The sequence below is a fragment of the Plectropomus leopardus genome, chromosome 24 (genome assembly GCF_026936395.1).
Source record: "Plectropomus leopardus strain MGB_pleo_1.0 chromosome 24, ASM2693639v1, whole genome shotgun sequence".
Classification (NCBI taxonomy): domain Eukaryota; kingdom Metazoa; phylum Chordata; class Actinopteri; order Perciformes; family Serranidae; genus Plectropomus; species Plectropomus leopardus.
Window position 1 is genome coordinate 6,120,213 of NC_142199.1, and position 17,719 is coordinate 6,137,931.

The following is a 17,719-nucleotide window of genomic DNA, read 5'->3' on the forward strand; positions in this document are numbered from 1 at the left end:
ATGAAAGAGCACTTTTTGCACACACCTTAGATACACACTGCTCTAACACTTTATATATATGTGTTAATTATGTAACTTTAATGACAAACCTTCACATCTTCAGGTATCATGGGAAAGGAGGGTCGTCAGGCGGTGAGGAACAGTGACTACGCCATCCCAAAGTTCAGACACCTCAAGAAGATGCTGCTAGTCCATGGACACTATTACTACATACGCATCTCTGAACTTGTGCAATACTTCTTCTACAAGGTAACCTGTCTGTTCATTTCATGCATGGCGTTTGTGTGAGACCAGCAGTTTGCATATTTTATATATATTTCCATTTTTCACTTTTTTTGTGAGGCTGCAGCTTTGTTACAATTTAGTTTGTGAATATTTAGTTCGTAGAAGTGATATTAAGTAAAAAATATTTGCTGTTTTTCTAGATTAAAAAAAATATTTTGTTATTAAGTTACTGTTTTTATTAATCAGAAAGATTATACTTTTGTAAATGCAGAAAATAAATAAAAAAAGAAATATAAAAGCAGATATTTTTTCCCATGAAAACTGGAAAACTTCCATGATAATCTTTATAATAAAAAAGGTGGCAGATTTTTTTTTGCATAAAAACCTAAAATTCTGATTCAACTTCAGCAAGAATTTGCAAAAACAAAACAAAACAAGCAAAAAAAAAACACTTTTAATCACTTCTATATTCTTTATATCTATTGATCTGCTGCCTACATTTCTTCTAAAATTAGTTTTTTTTTTCTCGCAGAATGTCTGTTTCATCTTCCCCCAGTTCCTCTACCAGTTCTTCTGTGGCTTCTCACAACAAGTATGTACTCACACACACACACACACACGGTCATAAGAAATTAATGAAAAAAATATCAAAAACTTGTAAATGCTCTCTTCACGTCTCTCCAGCCGCTGTATGACACAGCGTACTTGACTCTGTACAACATCAGCTTCACCTCGCTGCCCATCCTGCTCTACAGTCTGATAGAGCAGCACATCAACATGGACATCCTGAAGAAGGACCCAACTCTCTACAGGTCAGTGTTAATATCTGGTAACATACAAACACAAAATATGCACTTTCTGATGCTGAGTTTACATATTAGTGTTTTGTAATTTTGGTATTGGAAAACGGTGTTTAACCTCCTGGAACAGGTCAAGATTGAGATCACAATGACTCAGTCTGCTCCGGGACATGATGTAATTTCTGCTATTTTATTAGAGTTTACTTCAGCCTCATCAGCAAAATTGAAACAATATTTCAATTTCAAGTTATTTTATACATTTCAAAGCTCATGTTTATTTGCTCTGGCGGGTGTGTCTGGTCACCCTCCTGTTCAAACACATTTCCAGCAAACCAGAACCTCGGTGAGCAAATAACAACTGTTTAAATTATACTGGGTGGGTTTAATACAATGACTTGTAACTGGAGCCTTTGCGCTTTATGCAAAGTATGTAATGATGTAATTTTTGGGTGACGCACCCTTGCACCAGGGACCAACCCAGCTTAGCAAACAGGAGTAGAGTTGAGAAACGGCTGTAAATGATTTTGAATTTTCTGTTGAAGCGCTATTTTAAAATTCTGATTGCAAAAATGACAACACTTGTTCACAGACATACTGATGCTACACCGTCACAGCTCATCTCTGCACGCTGTAATCTGTTTCCATTTGTTCATCACTCAGCTCTACGTCTTAACACCCCTTTGAAATTAAAAATGAACTGACAGACTCCAGACTAACTTGTATTTGTAAATTGGTCTGGCTCCATTTTACACATTTTCAGTCATAATATCCTCCGCTGGATTTTTTTATGTACAAAATAATAGCAAAAGATAAGGCATTTTTTCAAAAGCAAAAGAGTGCACTAACTCAATATGAATCCAATAAGCTGCAGGCATAAACATTTTTTATTGATTTTACGTCCACGCAAAGGAGACATTTGCTCAGTGCATTCAGATCAGGCCTCAGAGGGCAGAAACCTCTCACTTTAATAATTCGGTTTGAGTTTGGTCAGAGCAAAGTTTCATATGAAAAAAAAAGGCTAAATTCTCCCTTTTTTCATTATATTATCCTCAAAAAATCACACTGCATGTCTCTTCTTTTGTTAAAAACAGTGAGATTTTTGAAGGAACATGAATGGTCTCAGGTCATTAGGTATATTCGGGTTTATGGGCGCCTGTGGCAGTGATGCATATGTTATTGCAGACAAATGAAAAATCAGATTAGAATATCTCATTACAATCATTTCTGGTTAAGGCTAATGTAGTTCTGATCAATAACTGTAATTGCTCGTATGGTCAACATGAGTCATTCATACTGTTTACTGTTATGTTGTCGTCACAGGGATATTGCTAAGAACTCTTTGCTGCGGTGGCCCATCTTCATATATTGGACCATCCTGGGTGTATACGACGCCATCGTGATGTTCTTTGGTGCTTACTTCCTGTTTGACAACACCACCTTCACCAGCAACGGACAGGTAACGTCCACGTGTCAAAGACAACTCCTTTAATTCAATTTTGGTGGGGACAATTATGCTACATCTTTCAAATTATAAATATCAATCAATTAATGACAAAATCATTTTTGGATGTTTAAAATTATATCAGATTCTAGGCTGCATACTTCAATAGAAAACATTTTGTTTTAATTTCTTCTCATAATGCAGTTCTCGTGTTGCATCTATAATTTGCTTGTCAATTTATCAATGCACCTAGAAGCAAAAATAGTTTTTTTTCTGAATTACATTTGAGATCATTCTCTTCATTTTCTTCACACAGGTTCGATTTATGTTAATTTTATCTAAAGTTAACACTGTTAACCTTTACTGAAAGCCACAAAGTTGCTTTGATAGTAGATTTCTTAAAGGTCTGGTGTGTAAGATTCGGGGGGGGGGGTCAATGGCATCTAGCGGTTGCACATTGTAACCAGCTGTCACCACTCCTGGTTCGAATTCCTTTCGTGTTCATTGTTCAGGAAGTTTTTTTTTTTACAGGAGCTGTATTATCCTCCGAAAGTCTCTTCCTCTAAACGCAAATAAACACAACAGGTTATTTCAACCAGTAAAAACACTGAATAAAGCAGTTGCATGTGAAAAGAAATCTGTTTTTTTCAGTGCTCTTATTGTGTAGGTGTTGCTAACTGCAGAGGACAAAACATGTAAGTCCCTATCTCGAGCCAGTTTTAGAGTAGTCCGTTCTGGACAGCTTTAAAAACATGGCGCTACAACACGGCGATCTCCGTAAACAAGGTCGCGCTTCCTTTGTAGATACAAACAGCTCATTCTAAGGTAAAGAAAATACTATTCTTATTTTTTTTGGTGATTAGACACTAAAGAAGATTATAGATTATAGATGAAAATACATACCCCTAAGTCCTACGCACTGGACCTTAAATATAAAGCATCTAAGATATCCCTTTTTTGGCTTATATTCTGGCGTTTTTATTTATCATTTTTATTGTATCTCAAAACTAAGAGTGGTCTTACTTGTAGGTAAATTAACTAAAACTAACAGTTAAAAAACTCAGTTGAAAATCAGTAAAAAAGAAAACCATAAAACAAAAAAAGGCAATTTCAGTGGACTGGCAGCTGTTCATATGTACTTTTAAAGCTGATAGTCGTTCTCCCATTAACATCCAAGATGTGACAGAACGACAGGTTTCCACCATCTTCCTCTGTGTTTCTCTATTTGTTTCTTTTCATTTTCAAACAGCGTTACTCTCCCAGAAACCTCTCAGACTGCTTTGATTTGCCTGATTTCACTTCTTTTTTTAAAAAAAAAATTCATTGAATTTTTATTCTTCTCCAGCCACAAAACTGTTGTTTATTTTCTTATGATTTTCTTCTTCTGGCCTGCTCCTGTTCTTCTTCCTCTCCCCCTTACCTTTGTGTTGCTTTTTCTTTTTGCTTCTCTTTCCTCCTCCCAGCTAATGACAACCAACACACAGATGGTAAGCCTGTCCCTGTCTCTCTGTCATCTCTCCCTAGTTTCAGTTTCCAATTTCCTGTTTGGTCCCTACACACAGAAACCGCTCATCATCACCGTTCATCTCATGTCCAGCCCGTAGAGCTTGCTGTAGACATAAGCTGTAGGCTTATGTAGTGAACCACGCTCATGTGTCCAGGTCTTCATGTAGTGAAACACCTTGACTATACTGTCTGTGTTTGTTGTGTGTGTGTGTGTGTGTGTGTGTGTGTGTGTGTGTGTGGTAGATGCTAGTGTGTTACAACCAGGGGATAAATAAATACAGAAAAATAGCTGCCCTCTAATTGCCATCCAATGACATCTGAGACATTTAGCCGTCTTTCTAATCTAATTCTGCCTGAGTTAATGGAGCTCCTCTCAGAGCAGGAGAACATTGTCACATTTGCGGTTTCGCTCTGAATCATCTGAACAATTCATAGGCTTATTTGTAAAAAAAAATAACAGAGGTTAAGCTCAGCCAGGACCTAAGAAGATGATTGTGATGTTTTGAAGCTTATGCATTTACAGATAGTAAACGGGGAATTAAGTGCATTTACATAAGTGAACAATTTCGTAGCAAAACAACAGAACAATTAAAACAGTTTTATGGTAACAGATGAGTATTATAGAAGTTGCTCTGTGGTGCCAGGTGATTTTTATGGATTTTCATACAGGTTAAAGACAGAAAACACTGATAATGTGTCCAGTGAATGAAGATGCACAATGGAGACAATAGGTACAGCATTTGCTGTCAGGGACCTGGTAGATAGACTAAACTAATGTCGTTATTTGCTCACAGATATACAAACAAGATATCTGTGTGAATTCATCATCATTAGTAATGATGTAAGTTTCAAAATACAAATGTTTCTTTCCATAAGGGTTGGCACGATATCAGATTTTCACTACAGAAGAATTTAATTATAACAATATTATCAGGGTTATATTATCAATATTATCTATAGTTTTGGTTTTTTTTGCAGGGATGCAATCTGTCAAATTTATCTTTAACATTGTTGCTTATGTGTTTTGTCTCTTTTTTTGTGAACCAATTACACCTGAACTATTAATATTTCATACTGTGACACCCCTACTTTTCATTACTATTTGTTAAGTTCTGAATGAAAATATGTCTGAAAATTGTTGAGAAATAATTTTCTTAGGAAATAAAATTTAGAGTCTGCTAGAAAATAAACCTGAGTACATCAACAATCAACTGCATTACAGTACAGTCAAACGAACAGCTCTAGCAGTCTCTCGCAGGCACATAATTCTGCTTTATCAGCAAACTAGAAAAAATGTAACATTTGAATAGTCGTGGTTAGTAATTTACCTGGCTTATAGATTTTACTTATGAGCCCCAAATTAACCAAATTTCCCTCAAAGACAGAGTTCAGGATTAAACAAGTACCTTACTGTTTTGGCATTTCTGTAATTCAACTTAAATGATAGAAAACTCGACATTTTGAGTCTCATTTACTTTGTCCTGCACCTGGAAGCTTATAATGTTAAGCATATGACGACAGGTTAAAAAGTATGTCTGTTAAAACTTATTACCTTCATCAGTTCATTTGTCACAACAACATTAAAACCACCACACATGCTGATGGCCTCTTAAAAGCTTAAATTTTTTTTTACATTTTTTAAAATCCCTTCATGGTTGTATTTAAGTTCATTTTTATCCTAATTTCTTCATATAGAATGAATTCTGAATTCTTTCTCATGGATTAAGCACATTTGAGGAAACAACAGCAAAAATTCAAATTGTTTATATTAAGATGTTTCTTGCATGTTAGTTAGTAAAGATTGCAAAGTTAAGCCAAGGTGAAAGTCTTTAAGACTGAGTCTTGGTTTTAAAGATTGGCCATTATCATCTTAATGTCATTATTTTAGGATTATTATGGAAAACTATGTTGGTATAATAACTGTCAGGAAGATATTTTGAGCTATTTTTTTACTAATAAAGACCATGTTTTTCATCACGTTGTAGCCTTCAGTCATAAAGAACAGAGAACCATGTGAATAATTTTCCTTTAGGCTGAAACTGATTTTTATTTTGCTCTTTCATTATCTTCAATTCCCAGAAGTTAACACATTTTTTAAACAGATTTAAGTTGCAATGCACATTTGTTTTTTGTAAAGCAATACAAAGACGTTTCCTCTTTAGCTGCCCATTTCCCCATCAGGTTTTCATGCACATCACCTCTTCTGGTTATATCTAAGGCACCTCACCTGTTTCCCACCCATCAGTCACCTGACAATCTCCCCTTCACCTGAGCACCCTGCCATCTGTTTGATTGATTGATTCCTTATTGAATATGTGCACTTAAGTTTATATTTGTGTACCGTATTAACTCCGGGCCTGTTGAGTGATCTCAAATGACCTCAGTGCATTAACTTGTGAAACGAACACCATTCAAATAGAATTTTACAGAACGAAAACAGAAATCTCACTAAAAGCAGCTGTTGTCACTTTGCTTGTGCAGATGTTTGGAAACTGGACATTTGGCACGCTGGTCTTCACTGTGCTCGTCTTCACTGTTACATTCAAGGTAAACGCACATACAGACACAGTTTTCACAGCATCTACACTCACAGGGGCACCCATGCGAGGCCGGTTTAAGCCTCAGTGTGTCATCAAATTAAGCTCTGACATCTGACAGGTCGAAGGTTTCCTGCTCTCATTTCTCACCTCTTTCTTACAGTTGGCTCTCGACACTCATTACTGGACCTGGATCAACCATTTTGTCATCTGGGGCTCGCTGATCTTCTTTGTGGTCTTCTCTCTGCTGTGGGGAGGAATCATCTGGTGAGATGTGAAAAAATACCCCAACCCAATGGCATGTCAAGTTAATGAAGGTTTACTCAATGGAAAACTAAGAGCCGACTCCATGTTAGGATGGACAGGTTTTTAATTTTATGGACTTCTGTAATTAACTTATTCAGATTACCAAAGTGAGAAGGTGCTGAATGGATTTTATGGTGAATTTGGCCAAAACTGATAAAATTATTTCTTTTGATGTGTTTTTAATTTTATGTTATTGTTCTATTTTATTTTCTTGAGCCTCTTACAAGGAAGCACATATAGCCTTTATTTATATTTTTTTATGTTTATTTGCCAAACTGTGACTAGGTCTTCTCCTTTTCTTCTTCTCTCAGCAATGTGTTATTCAACTTTGAATAAAAATTTTGCGAAAATAAAAAGAAGAAATAATATGTATTTAAATTTTAGGTTTTACATCAAAGCCTGAAACCTAAAAAGCATTTTTTAAAATTTCCCCTCTTTTCTCCTCCAGGCCCTTCCTCAACTACCAGAGGATGTACTACGTGTTCATGCAGATGTTATCCAGTGGTCCGGCCTGGCTCAGTATCATCCTTCTGATAACAGCCAGTCTGGTGCCAGATGTGTTGAAGAAGGTCATCTGCAGGGCGCTGTGGCCCACCACCACTGAGCGCATACAGGTGGGTCCACACACAGCCACACTGATAGCTATTCATTTACAGACAATTTACTGAGCAGGAATTATATCCATGATTGTACTGAGGTACTTTGTGCAGAATTTTAAACCTAAATACATAATTGTCAAAGTTATATTTTAGAATAATCAAGCTTAGCTCACACAGGTAGAATAGTGCCCTCTGCTTGTTGTGTTCATAAATCAATTTAACGGATTTACCTAAAACTTTTACCCTTATCGCAAAAAGTTTGGATGAATACCACCTCTGCAACGTATTTAAGAGTTGGGACAGGGACATGTTTTCTTATGTGTTACATCACCTTTCCTTTTAACATTTAGTCACTGAGGACAATAAATATATGTATTTTTGAAGCTAAAATTTCTTTATCAGTCAGGATTTACTAGAGTTTCTCCAAAAATCTTCAACATTTAAAGACTGTAAGTGTAAAGAATGGGCCAAAATCCAATCTGAACACTGTGACAGATTAGTTTTTTTATACGGAAAGTGTCTTGAATCTGGCATTGCGAACAAAGGCTTCTCCAAGTGTGTGTTTCTATGAGCATGTTCAATATTTTTTCCCTGTGGAAATACACTGAATGAAAATGTTGAGATTTCTTTATCCGTGCATTTTTATTGAGCTAATACAAATGTCTGGTCTAAATTTCATGTGAAATGCTGCATTGCAAAGAGGTGTACATCAAAAAGGATTTGTAAATAATTGCACAGTGTCCCAACTTTTTTTGACGTTTATTGTGTGAAGAATAAGATATTTTTGAGTAAAATTTGCTCTCAATGATTTTCAGTATCTGTCTAAAGCGTTCTAGACAAACATATGATACTGTTTATTAGCTGTGATAACGCAGTGTGTGAAACGTCTAACTGATGACTGTGGGTCAGCAGATGTATTCTGGCTTTGGCTACGTCTCTGCTCTCCTGGATGTAAGTCAGTGAGCCTCTCTGTCTGTGTGCAGTGCTTCTATATTTCTAAATCAAAAAAAAGTTAGAAACGCAGCCATTATTATGTCACATGTCTACAGAGGCTGGGAGTAGCTCTTTTGCTCTCCCAGGCTCTGGAGTTTAGTCACAGGGGAGATATTTCATAGCAGAGAACTAATGTTTTTTTAGGTGCAGGTGCAGTACATGTACGGCTGGGGGATTTCCACCAAGTCTGTGTTATTACAAACAATTTGACAGTTGGATCAATTGCTGTCATGACATCAGCCTTTCTGGGTTGTGGTAGATGTGAACTATCATGTGTAGGCTGTTTAAATGTGTTTGCAGGAAGGTTTCAACTTTCGATACTTCCTCTTACATGTCCTAAACTGCTCCTTTTCTTTAACTGCTCTCCACAACCATGGTATATAATTTTATGAATTACCAATGTTACCAGTTATTAATTAGTGAAATATCCATGTCTGGTCTAAATTTCAATAGCTGCGTTGGAAAAATGTGTAAAAACTTAATGTGCACATCAAAAATGATTTGTAAATCAGTGCATTCTGCTTTTATGTACATACACTTTTGGACTTTTCTAAGCGTGGTTGTGGAGAGCTCATAACGAACCTCCTGAAACATGTCGAGATATTTCTGATCCTCAGGGACGAGCTTTATGTTCTCATGTCTGCAAATGTGAACCTTTGCATAAATTAATCGTGTGGCATTTCAAATATCTGTCTGATCTCCAAAGCTTTAACTCTTCCCTCTCCTTGTTCACTCCTCCCTCTGCCCTCCTGGCTCCTCTTTGTCCTCCTCTCCTCCCTCTGGGTCTCCTCCGTGGCAGACTAAGCGTCGGTGCCTTGCCTCTGAGCCCTCCACCATCTTTATGCTGTCTCAGACTTCCAGCAGAATCAGTTTCTAACCCAGTCCTACTAGAGGTGACCCTCTGCCTTTCCTCAACAACCCTGTTTCTCTCTATTTTCGTATTCTGTTCCTTTCTCCCTGCATCTTTTTTGCCTGAAGTCAAACTGTCTGATTGCATGTCAGTGCATCAGCATGTGGATTTACATTTTGTGTAAATGCAGCATGTTATGTGAGGCCTTTATGACTTTTTGTGCTAGAATTTACTTCTCTTTTGTAATACTGAGGTTAGACTGTGTGTTTTTTTATGTGTACGTGTTAGACCCCTAATGTGTTTGTCTTTGAATGTGTGTGTGTGTGTGTGTGTGTCTGCAGCGTGTGCGGGATAATAGAGAGTGTGAGAGGACCCTGACCTACCACAGTTCTGACTCCTTACTAGATGGACTAGCTGTCACAGAAGCCTAGAGGGCTTCAGCACGGTAAAACACACTCCCTGCCACCGTGTGTAACGGTCAGACTGGGTAATGGTGGGTGATGTTAACATCCTGCAGTGATGGGGTTGCTGTGGTGTAAAGTTTCACAGATCTGAGAGTTTTATCAGACTAACACATGGCTATAGTGTGAGAGTGTGTCTTTGTAAGGCTCTTTAAAGTTTGATGACCCAAAAATCCTCCAGGTATGTATCTGTAAACATGTACTTGCTGGGTGATGGTTTACATGGAGCACTGGTGACCTCTAGTGACACATTGCAGCTTTGCTGCAGAGCCAGAACACTTTTACACACATTGGGACTGAATGTTCATGCATGTTTATGTTTCCATCTGCATGGTTTGGTTTGCTTTTTATGGTGTTTTATTGCATTATAGTATTAATTTACACATACTTGTAAATGTATGTTATTTGCTTGGGTTGCATCACTTGTGTCTGAACAGGGTGGACAGGATATTGCCATCACAGCCGGCCAATTAGATTAAAGACAGTGCAGTACTTTATTAATTTAATCATATGAATAACTGAATTGTCTCGAGGAGGCAGAGTTGTGTCCAGGTTCAGGTTACGGACACAAGAAAGTGTCTTGTTTTTATGCACTGGCTCATTTGATCTTTGTCCCCTCAGCTTTTGCTTTGACCAAAAAATGTTTGTTTTCTTTTTGATATCCGACTAAACTTTATTCTTAAGTAGTGTGAAAGGAAAATGTACCCATATACTCAGAATATTCCCCCTGATGCTCTCAATGCCATCGAGAACATCTTTCCAAATTCATCGCCGATGGAGCAGCACTTGCATTGCGCCAGCCTGCAACATTATGACAACCTGCCAGTTCAAACTAATGTGACTAGACGAGATATTGTATCATGATTAGCATTAACTCTATGTTCTTCTGTTCTGATTTCAGCTTTCTATATATATATATATATATATATATATATATATATATATATATATATATATATATATATATATATATATATATATAATTTGTAGCTTCCTAAAAGAGTCTCTTTTGTCCAAGAATGCCACAGCGAGCAGTTTGAAAATTGAAGTGTTCTCATGAGATGTATTTTATATTCGTAATTTTAATTGCAATTTGAGGGTTAATGGAAATCCACCTACTGGATATACACCATCAACCAGTTTCAGTTGAGCTGAGACTGGCAAATTCACACCAACTTTTATCTGCAAAATTAAAAAACTATCATTGCAAATCTTTGATCTGAACTGGGCTTTACAACATAAATGACGTTTGAATTTTGAAAATGGGCATAGTTCCACTTTAATCTCTGCTCCAAAATATCTGCTGTAGTGTAAGAAGAGTTAAGTCTGTTATAAGAAATTGGGTTTTGGCTTAATTAAGCTGCTAGAAAAATAATTTGATATAGGAAGCACTGATGCTGCATGCAGATGATACTGTAATCCATCAAAGTCAAGTTCTTCCACATCAAACTCAGACTGATTCTTTATGAGCATTAATTTCAGTAAGGCTTTTTTCCTGTTTCTATATGCTGAAGCTGGAACAAACCATATCACCTAAGATATCATTCTAAACTGCAGCACTAAGATTTCCATACAGTGACTCTAAGGCTTAGACCATACAATGAAAAACAAGAAGACTAGTTTGATTTCTGGCCAGCTGGGGTAACAATGCCTGCTCCATTTATCTCCTCCACTTCCTCTTTGAGAAACATGTTTTCTCTCTCTTTTTACCTTCCTCTCTCTCCCTCTGCCTCCTTTTCCTCCCTCTGTTGTCTCACACAGAATGCCGATAAACTCTACAAGGGCCAGCTGTCTGAGTTCACCCCCCTGGCGTCCCTCCGCGCCCCGCCCAAGGCTGGCAGCCACCGGCGAGGCTCGGGCAACCAGAGGAACGCCCCGAACCCACGAAGGTCTGAACCTTTTACCAAGAAAATCATGTTCACACGCTGGCAAAAAACACCAGACTACTGCACCTTCACACCCCTCCTCCAATTTGCCGATGGCTCCCGCCACTCGAAGCAGGGACACGCCTACAGTGGGGCGGGGCCAGAGACCTCAGTCTAATTTATTTCAGTTTGGTGTTTTTCTAGTCTTAAAATGTCATTTTGGATACATTGGCTCAATAAGTTGGTCCAGGAGCTGAGCAGGCCACTCGGAAGTAAAGTTACCCAAAAGTAGCTTTTTTAGTTACCGTAGGATAAAAGTGACCTTCACAACTGCTCCGAGTCTGCAGCCAAGTGCGGCACAAAGCACTATGGGACGGCTCTGGAAGGGACTCCATCCACAGGGCCTCGCCTGCCGCGACAACGTGCAAAAGGGCTCAGCGTAATGATGTCACAACAAACAGAATCAAGAGCTTTGATTTCTTAAATCACTGAAAATATGTGCACTGGCCCTTTAAGTCTGCTTGCTTTTGGTAGCTGGCAGCTAAAGTGTACTTGACTCCAGTTTAAAGTATTTCTATAACTTTTTAAAGAACAATAATGACGTGTTGTGATTGTGCTGCTGCTGCTGCTGAGGACAGTATCAGTGCTTAAGCCAGCTCGAGCTTTCTCTGACCAAACATCTTCTTTTCTTCATTCTCTCTATCTCCCTCCGTCTGTCTGTTCTGCCTCTTTTCAGGTGTAACTGGTGTTGCCTGTGTGCAAACATATTATCCCGAAATACTCCCTAGGACGCTCTGCAACACTGTAAGGAAGAGTTTAGTAGAGTTTAGAGCTTAAGTGTTGGAGAAGTGGATCTGAGTTGCTCTTTTTCCCGTTTAAGAAGTCAGTGTTTATTACACTGTGTCTTAAAACAAGAAAGACGACTTCAATTCCACATGCAACACTTGAGTTTTTACCTGTACTGTAGTCGAGAGTAATTGGTGGAACAGATGTGTGTTTCTGCGTGCTGATAGCTAATGGTTGTGGTAGTGTGTTGCATTTATCTCTGCAGGACCCCCCTACTGTCTTTAAAGCACTTTAACTGTCGACCTTCTTGTATGCATCTTTTCTGCGATATACTGAGACTAATCTATGTTTTTAGGGCTTAGAAATGACAAAAATAGTAGATATGACGGTATGATGGCTTCTCAGCTGTTTCTCAATGCCTTAAATCACCTTGTAAATACCACATTATCCTCCACAGAGACCTTTTACCAAAGAAGCAAAGACAACATGACGTCCTTTAGACAGAAACTGACAGATATTCTATATTGCTAGGAAAAGTTTGTGATCTATACGTCAACGTACACACTCATGACTTAAAATGAAAGTGGTCACCAGAAAGAATACGACGTCTTTAACCTTTTAATGTATGAATTATTCAATCACAAAGTAATATTTTAAATGTTTGTTTTTACTTTTAAAAAAATGAAAAATTATGTCCATAAACTTTTTCTCCCATTGTGTTATTTTGAAGGCATACATCAGTGGTATAAAAGTGGTTCGATGGACTCAATATGAAACATTTACTAAGAGCCAAGGGTATAAATACTACAGAGCCCCTTCAGTCCTAAGAGTTGGTATTTTTTTTTCTTTAAAATAATAGTAGTTAATAATAGTTATTTATCTTGTAGGAAGTTATTATCTCATGTGCATACGTTATTTATTTTGTCACGATAAATAACTAGTTCCCTACAAGAGAATTATCTTGTGTGCACAAGAAATGTATACAACAAATGTATATTTTTCCATCTCATATATATTTTTTATTCTTTTTTAAAGATTATTTTTTCAGGGAATTTTCCCTTTATTTATAGGACAGTTGATGAGAGGCAGGAAAGGTGGGAGAGCCGGGGAGAGACATGCAGCGAAGGACCACAGGCCGGACTTGAACACTCGCCGCTGTTGAAGCTTCAGCTATGTGGGGTGTGAATTCTGCCTGGTTAGCTAGAGGCCACTTCATTTTTCAGATTTATATTGAGTCCACTGAATCACTTTTTATACGGTTGATGCCTGGTGTCCATGGCAGTAACTCTTTCGAAATAACATATCTTATATCTTATCTTAGACATAGGTTTTCACTAGTTTAAAAGTAAGAACAAATATTATTTGTGATTTAATATTCATGCCTGAAAAGGTTTTTAATATGATGGTAAAGAAAATACAGCCTTCTGAATCTGATGTTTAAAACGTGGGGTGCATGTTAGCTGTAAGATTTGAGAACTTAGTTGTTTTTTTATTATTGCATATTATCTGTACTTGCATCTACTTTCCTTAAAGCACCTTAAAAAAATGTCCTTATAGAGATAATCATAACAGAAAAAAATGATTACATCAAGTGCCCCAAACTACGTGTCGCCTTAAAAGAATATATTTCTCCGGAGATTCGATTATTTGACAGTCAGCCTTTAGAGACAAAACACAGTGTTAAGCTGCAGAAAGCAGCCACATAGTAAAGAATAAAGACTGGAAACAACACACTCACACTCTATTGGGAACCAAATCAACTAGCCAGCACCTATAAAGCTGGTATTTCCCCAAATTTTCAAACTATTTCTAGTGATATAAAATGATTTGAGAGATAAGCTCCCAAATAAACTTCAGGTATCAGACATTCATACACATCCATTTATTATAGTTTACAGAATCTGATAGGTCAGTGTTAATGCTGTGAAAAGCCTTATGATGGTGTTAAAATAAGTCTAATGAGATTCTCTACCTTGAAAAGAGCCTTTGCAGTGCAGTCTTTAAATTCTGTCGTACTCTTTCTTGCTTCAACATTTACCCTCTCTGTCTTTCTTTCTAGCTGTCTCTCTCTCTCTTTCTGTCTTTCTTTCCGTCATTCTTTCTCTGGTGAAGTGGAAGTTTTCCTACCTCTGTGAGAGCCGCTTCCACCCGTCTGGTCATCATCATCCTCTCGTGTGTCACCTTCTGCGTCTTCTTCATTCATCCATCAGTCTATCATTATGAGACAGAGTAGAAATGATGTTTTTTACTCCACTTTTAGTACTTCTATGAACCAAAGCCTTGTTGCTGCTAGAGATACTTTTAGCTGCTTTACATTAGGTGCCTTGTGGTAGTTTTTTCTGTCTCTGCTGAGCTGTCTTTGCTTGCTTTATGGTAACTTTACAAATAATCATAGACATTTGGATCGTATATAAAAGCACTGCAGATGATGGATGAACGGATACATGGCTGAGAGAATGGATATGCGAGTGAAAAGATGAATGTAAAAACCTGTTTAACACAGATTATACTGTCCAAGGATCAAACAAAGCACTAAAATAACACAAATGATGCACAATCAGTGAACAAATTAATTACTTCTTGCACCAAAATATTCAAGTTATGTTTAATATCTGTTTTTTTAAATTGTTTTTATATCTGTCTCGAAATGTTATTTGTATTGTTTTCTATTTTATGCAATGTGTAAAATTCCCCTTTACAACATTAGGATTGAGTGAAGGTCTCCCTTCAGTCATCAGAGCGCACTGGAAATATATTGATGTGATGTTTACTTTTATTTGAATGAGATAGGAAACTTGAAGAGCTCCATTTGATCGATAACTGTTACCAACTGGATTTTTTTTCCTAAATATTCTGTGTATGTTTCCTTTTAATGTAACATCCCTGACTTCTTAGAATTCTGGTTCACTATTTAAATATTCATGTAAAATTAATGGTAAAGCGAAGGGGTTCTTATACTGTCATAATTTGTGGTAAAATGCACAGAACTTCAGTCTCCAATTTGTGTATAAAATAGTCACTTCACTTCATTTTCTTGCTCGCCTCAAGTGGTATCTGGCCATGCAGATTGAAATGACTTACTACCAAAGACATAGCCCCTTTTAAGACAACCTGGGCAGAAAAAAAAACAACTATCCGCATGGATAGATACCTTAAGTTGAAATATTGCCTTGCATGTTTTGGATCCATTGCAACACACATGACCTCAGCACTAGCCATGTGATAGTAGATAATAGTGTGGCGATAAGAGCGCATCACCTGCTGCTTATTTTTGTCTGAATCCATCACAAGTCCAAGAGACAAGTAACTCTACCTGACCCAAACCCGATAGGCATTGTGTTTTGATGTCCGAACCTGACCCAAGTCTGAAGCTGTTCATGTAAGGAAAAAGATAAAAAGAAACGCTGTGCCACCATGACCTTCTTTACACTGTTCTGTCCTGTTTCACCTGAGCAAATTGGCTTGTTTTCTATCAAAAATATGAAGGCAATGAGCAACATAAAACAAAATGACTCCAAAATTGGCAAGAAATTAGTAAAAAGTGCAACAAATTTACCTAAAATTTGAAAAACAAATAAAGGTAAATCAGAAATCTTTGCTTTTTTTCATCTTTTTGATAGGACATAGTTTATGTGTGAAAAGGGGGAGAGAGAGGGGATATCATGCAGCAAAGTGCTGAAGCTGGACTTGAACCCACAAACTGTTGTGCTAAAGACTCAGCCTCTGCACATGAGCCACCAACACCCTGAGATAGGTTGAGTTTTGAAATACACACAATACAACAAAAATTTATTACCAAAGTGCTTATTGGCTTTTCTTCCCAGGTTCGCATCAATTTGCTTAGGGTACAAAGGTTTAAATACTTGTGAAAGGCACAAGAAAGTGATGTCGCTCTAGGTTTCAAAGGGTTAACTGGAAAGCAAAACATATGTTTTTTAAAGATGATTTTTTTGGCTTTTCATGCCTTTATTATAGTGCAGTCAGAGAGCAGGGAAGACATGCAGCAAAGGGCCGCAAGCCGTATTCAAACCCGGGCCGCTGCTAAGAAGTCAGTTTTCATGGAGCACATGCTCTACTCACTGAGCTAGAGGCCACACTATCCTAAGTGAACATCTGTATGAACCGGCCTTAGCTTGTCTTGCTGGGCTCGAGTCTGATATCTATAGTGTAGAGGAAAACAATTACAGTTGTCCTGGTCTTGTATTCAGAAGCCATGTTTAAAACACGCACCACAATTGAGAATCAGTTATTAGAAATGAAAGTTTCTCTCTTTTTATCTACAAACAAATCCACTGAATGTCTTTATTGTTGGATACAACAGAAACAGTTGTAATTATTGGATCGTGTCTTTCTGAATTGATTTGAAGAACCCCCTCTCTGTGAGCGGCTGTCCCAGAGATAGTCAGGTACCTTGTGTATCTCTGTCTCTTGGAGTCGTTCGAAAACTGAGGAATCCATATAAATGAGTGAATGAATGAATTTCAGAAAACACCCCCAGTTACAATAGTGCTTTTCGTATGTATGTCAAAGGTCATGCTACTTTTTTTTAAGTTCTGGAGACAGTATTTGCGTGTCTTATTTATGTTGACGAGTACTGGAACAACCAAACTGATTTTTGACAAAACTACACTGGACATGTATGTGTGCGTAGTTTTAATGCTTAAAAAGAGGTTTCTGTGGTGTTAGCTCAGATACACTCCTGCACTGAACCGTCTGTCTGATGATCGACACTCTGCTGTAGAAACTTTCAAAGCCATTAACGGTGGATTTATGGTCTTACTGTACCAGTCGCTCCTGTCCTAACTGTCCTGAACTTTCAAGACCACTTAAACTGACAGCCTTCGAACAGAATGTTATCTTTCTCTTTTACAATGTATTATTGTATAGTGCTATATTTCTCATAACCAACAGTATCTACAAATCGCTGTACACTCAGATACAGTATATACAATATATATAAATGTAGTTATGTTAATTGATGTACAGTTTTGGGGTCTTTTTATATACAGTTTTTAACAGAGTCATATCAAGATTTACTTGTGGATTTTTGCCAACCTTTCTGTAGCTATCAATGGCAAACAAACTGTACATTTGCTTGAAAATAAAAGCCAGAAGATGAAACCTGAATTAATGTTATTTTTTTCCCAGGAGTTTCAGAGGTTCTTTGCAGCTGCACTTCATGCTTCAGCCACAGGGAGGCAGTAGAGTATTACAGATGACATTTCATTCATTCAGCCAGACATTTCTGAGGCCTTCAAAGACGTGAGTGGACAAATGAAACGCACCAGTTTCTTTTTCTTGAATATCTGATGCGATATGATCAAAAGGATATTTCATGAGTAAAGTTTAT

At 37.5% G+C, this 17,719-nt stretch overlaps 1 protein-coding gene across 7 annotated transcripts in view; it reads left to right on the forward strand.

The window, feature by feature from the left end:
- Positions 1–17,490, forward strand: part of atp11a (ATPase phospholipid transporting 11A) — a 68,286-nt gene extending 50,796 nt beyond the window's left edge. The window contains exons 23-33 of one of the 7 annotated variants that reach the window (XM_088074872.1): positions 104–249; positions 758–817; positions 910–1,037; positions 2,346–2,481; positions 3,930–3,953; positions 6,454–6,519; positions 6,673–6,776; positions 7,264–7,429; positions 11,480–11,607; positions 12,320–12,387; positions 14,429–17,490. In XM_088074872.1, coding sequence (XP_087930998.1) covers positions 104–249; positions 758–817; positions 910–1,037; positions 2,346–2,481; positions 3,930–3,953; positions 6,454–6,519; positions 6,673–6,776; positions 7,264–7,429; positions 11,480–11,607; positions 12,320–12,371 — 1,010 coding nt within the window. In that variant the 3' untranslated portion in view covers positions 12,372–12,387; positions 14,429–17,490. Of the gene's footprint in view, positions 1–103; positions 250–757; positions 818–909; positions 1,038–2,345; positions 2,482–3,929; positions 3,954–6,453; positions 6,520–6,672; positions 6,777–7,263; positions 7,430–9,206; positions 9,301–9,598; positions 9,703–11,479 lie in introns of all 7 variants that reach the window. The other 6 variants (XM_088074871.1, XM_042513204.2, XM_042513203.2 and 3 more) reach the window with 6 other exon arrangements.
- Positions 17,491–17,719: the final 229 nt, after the last annotated feature.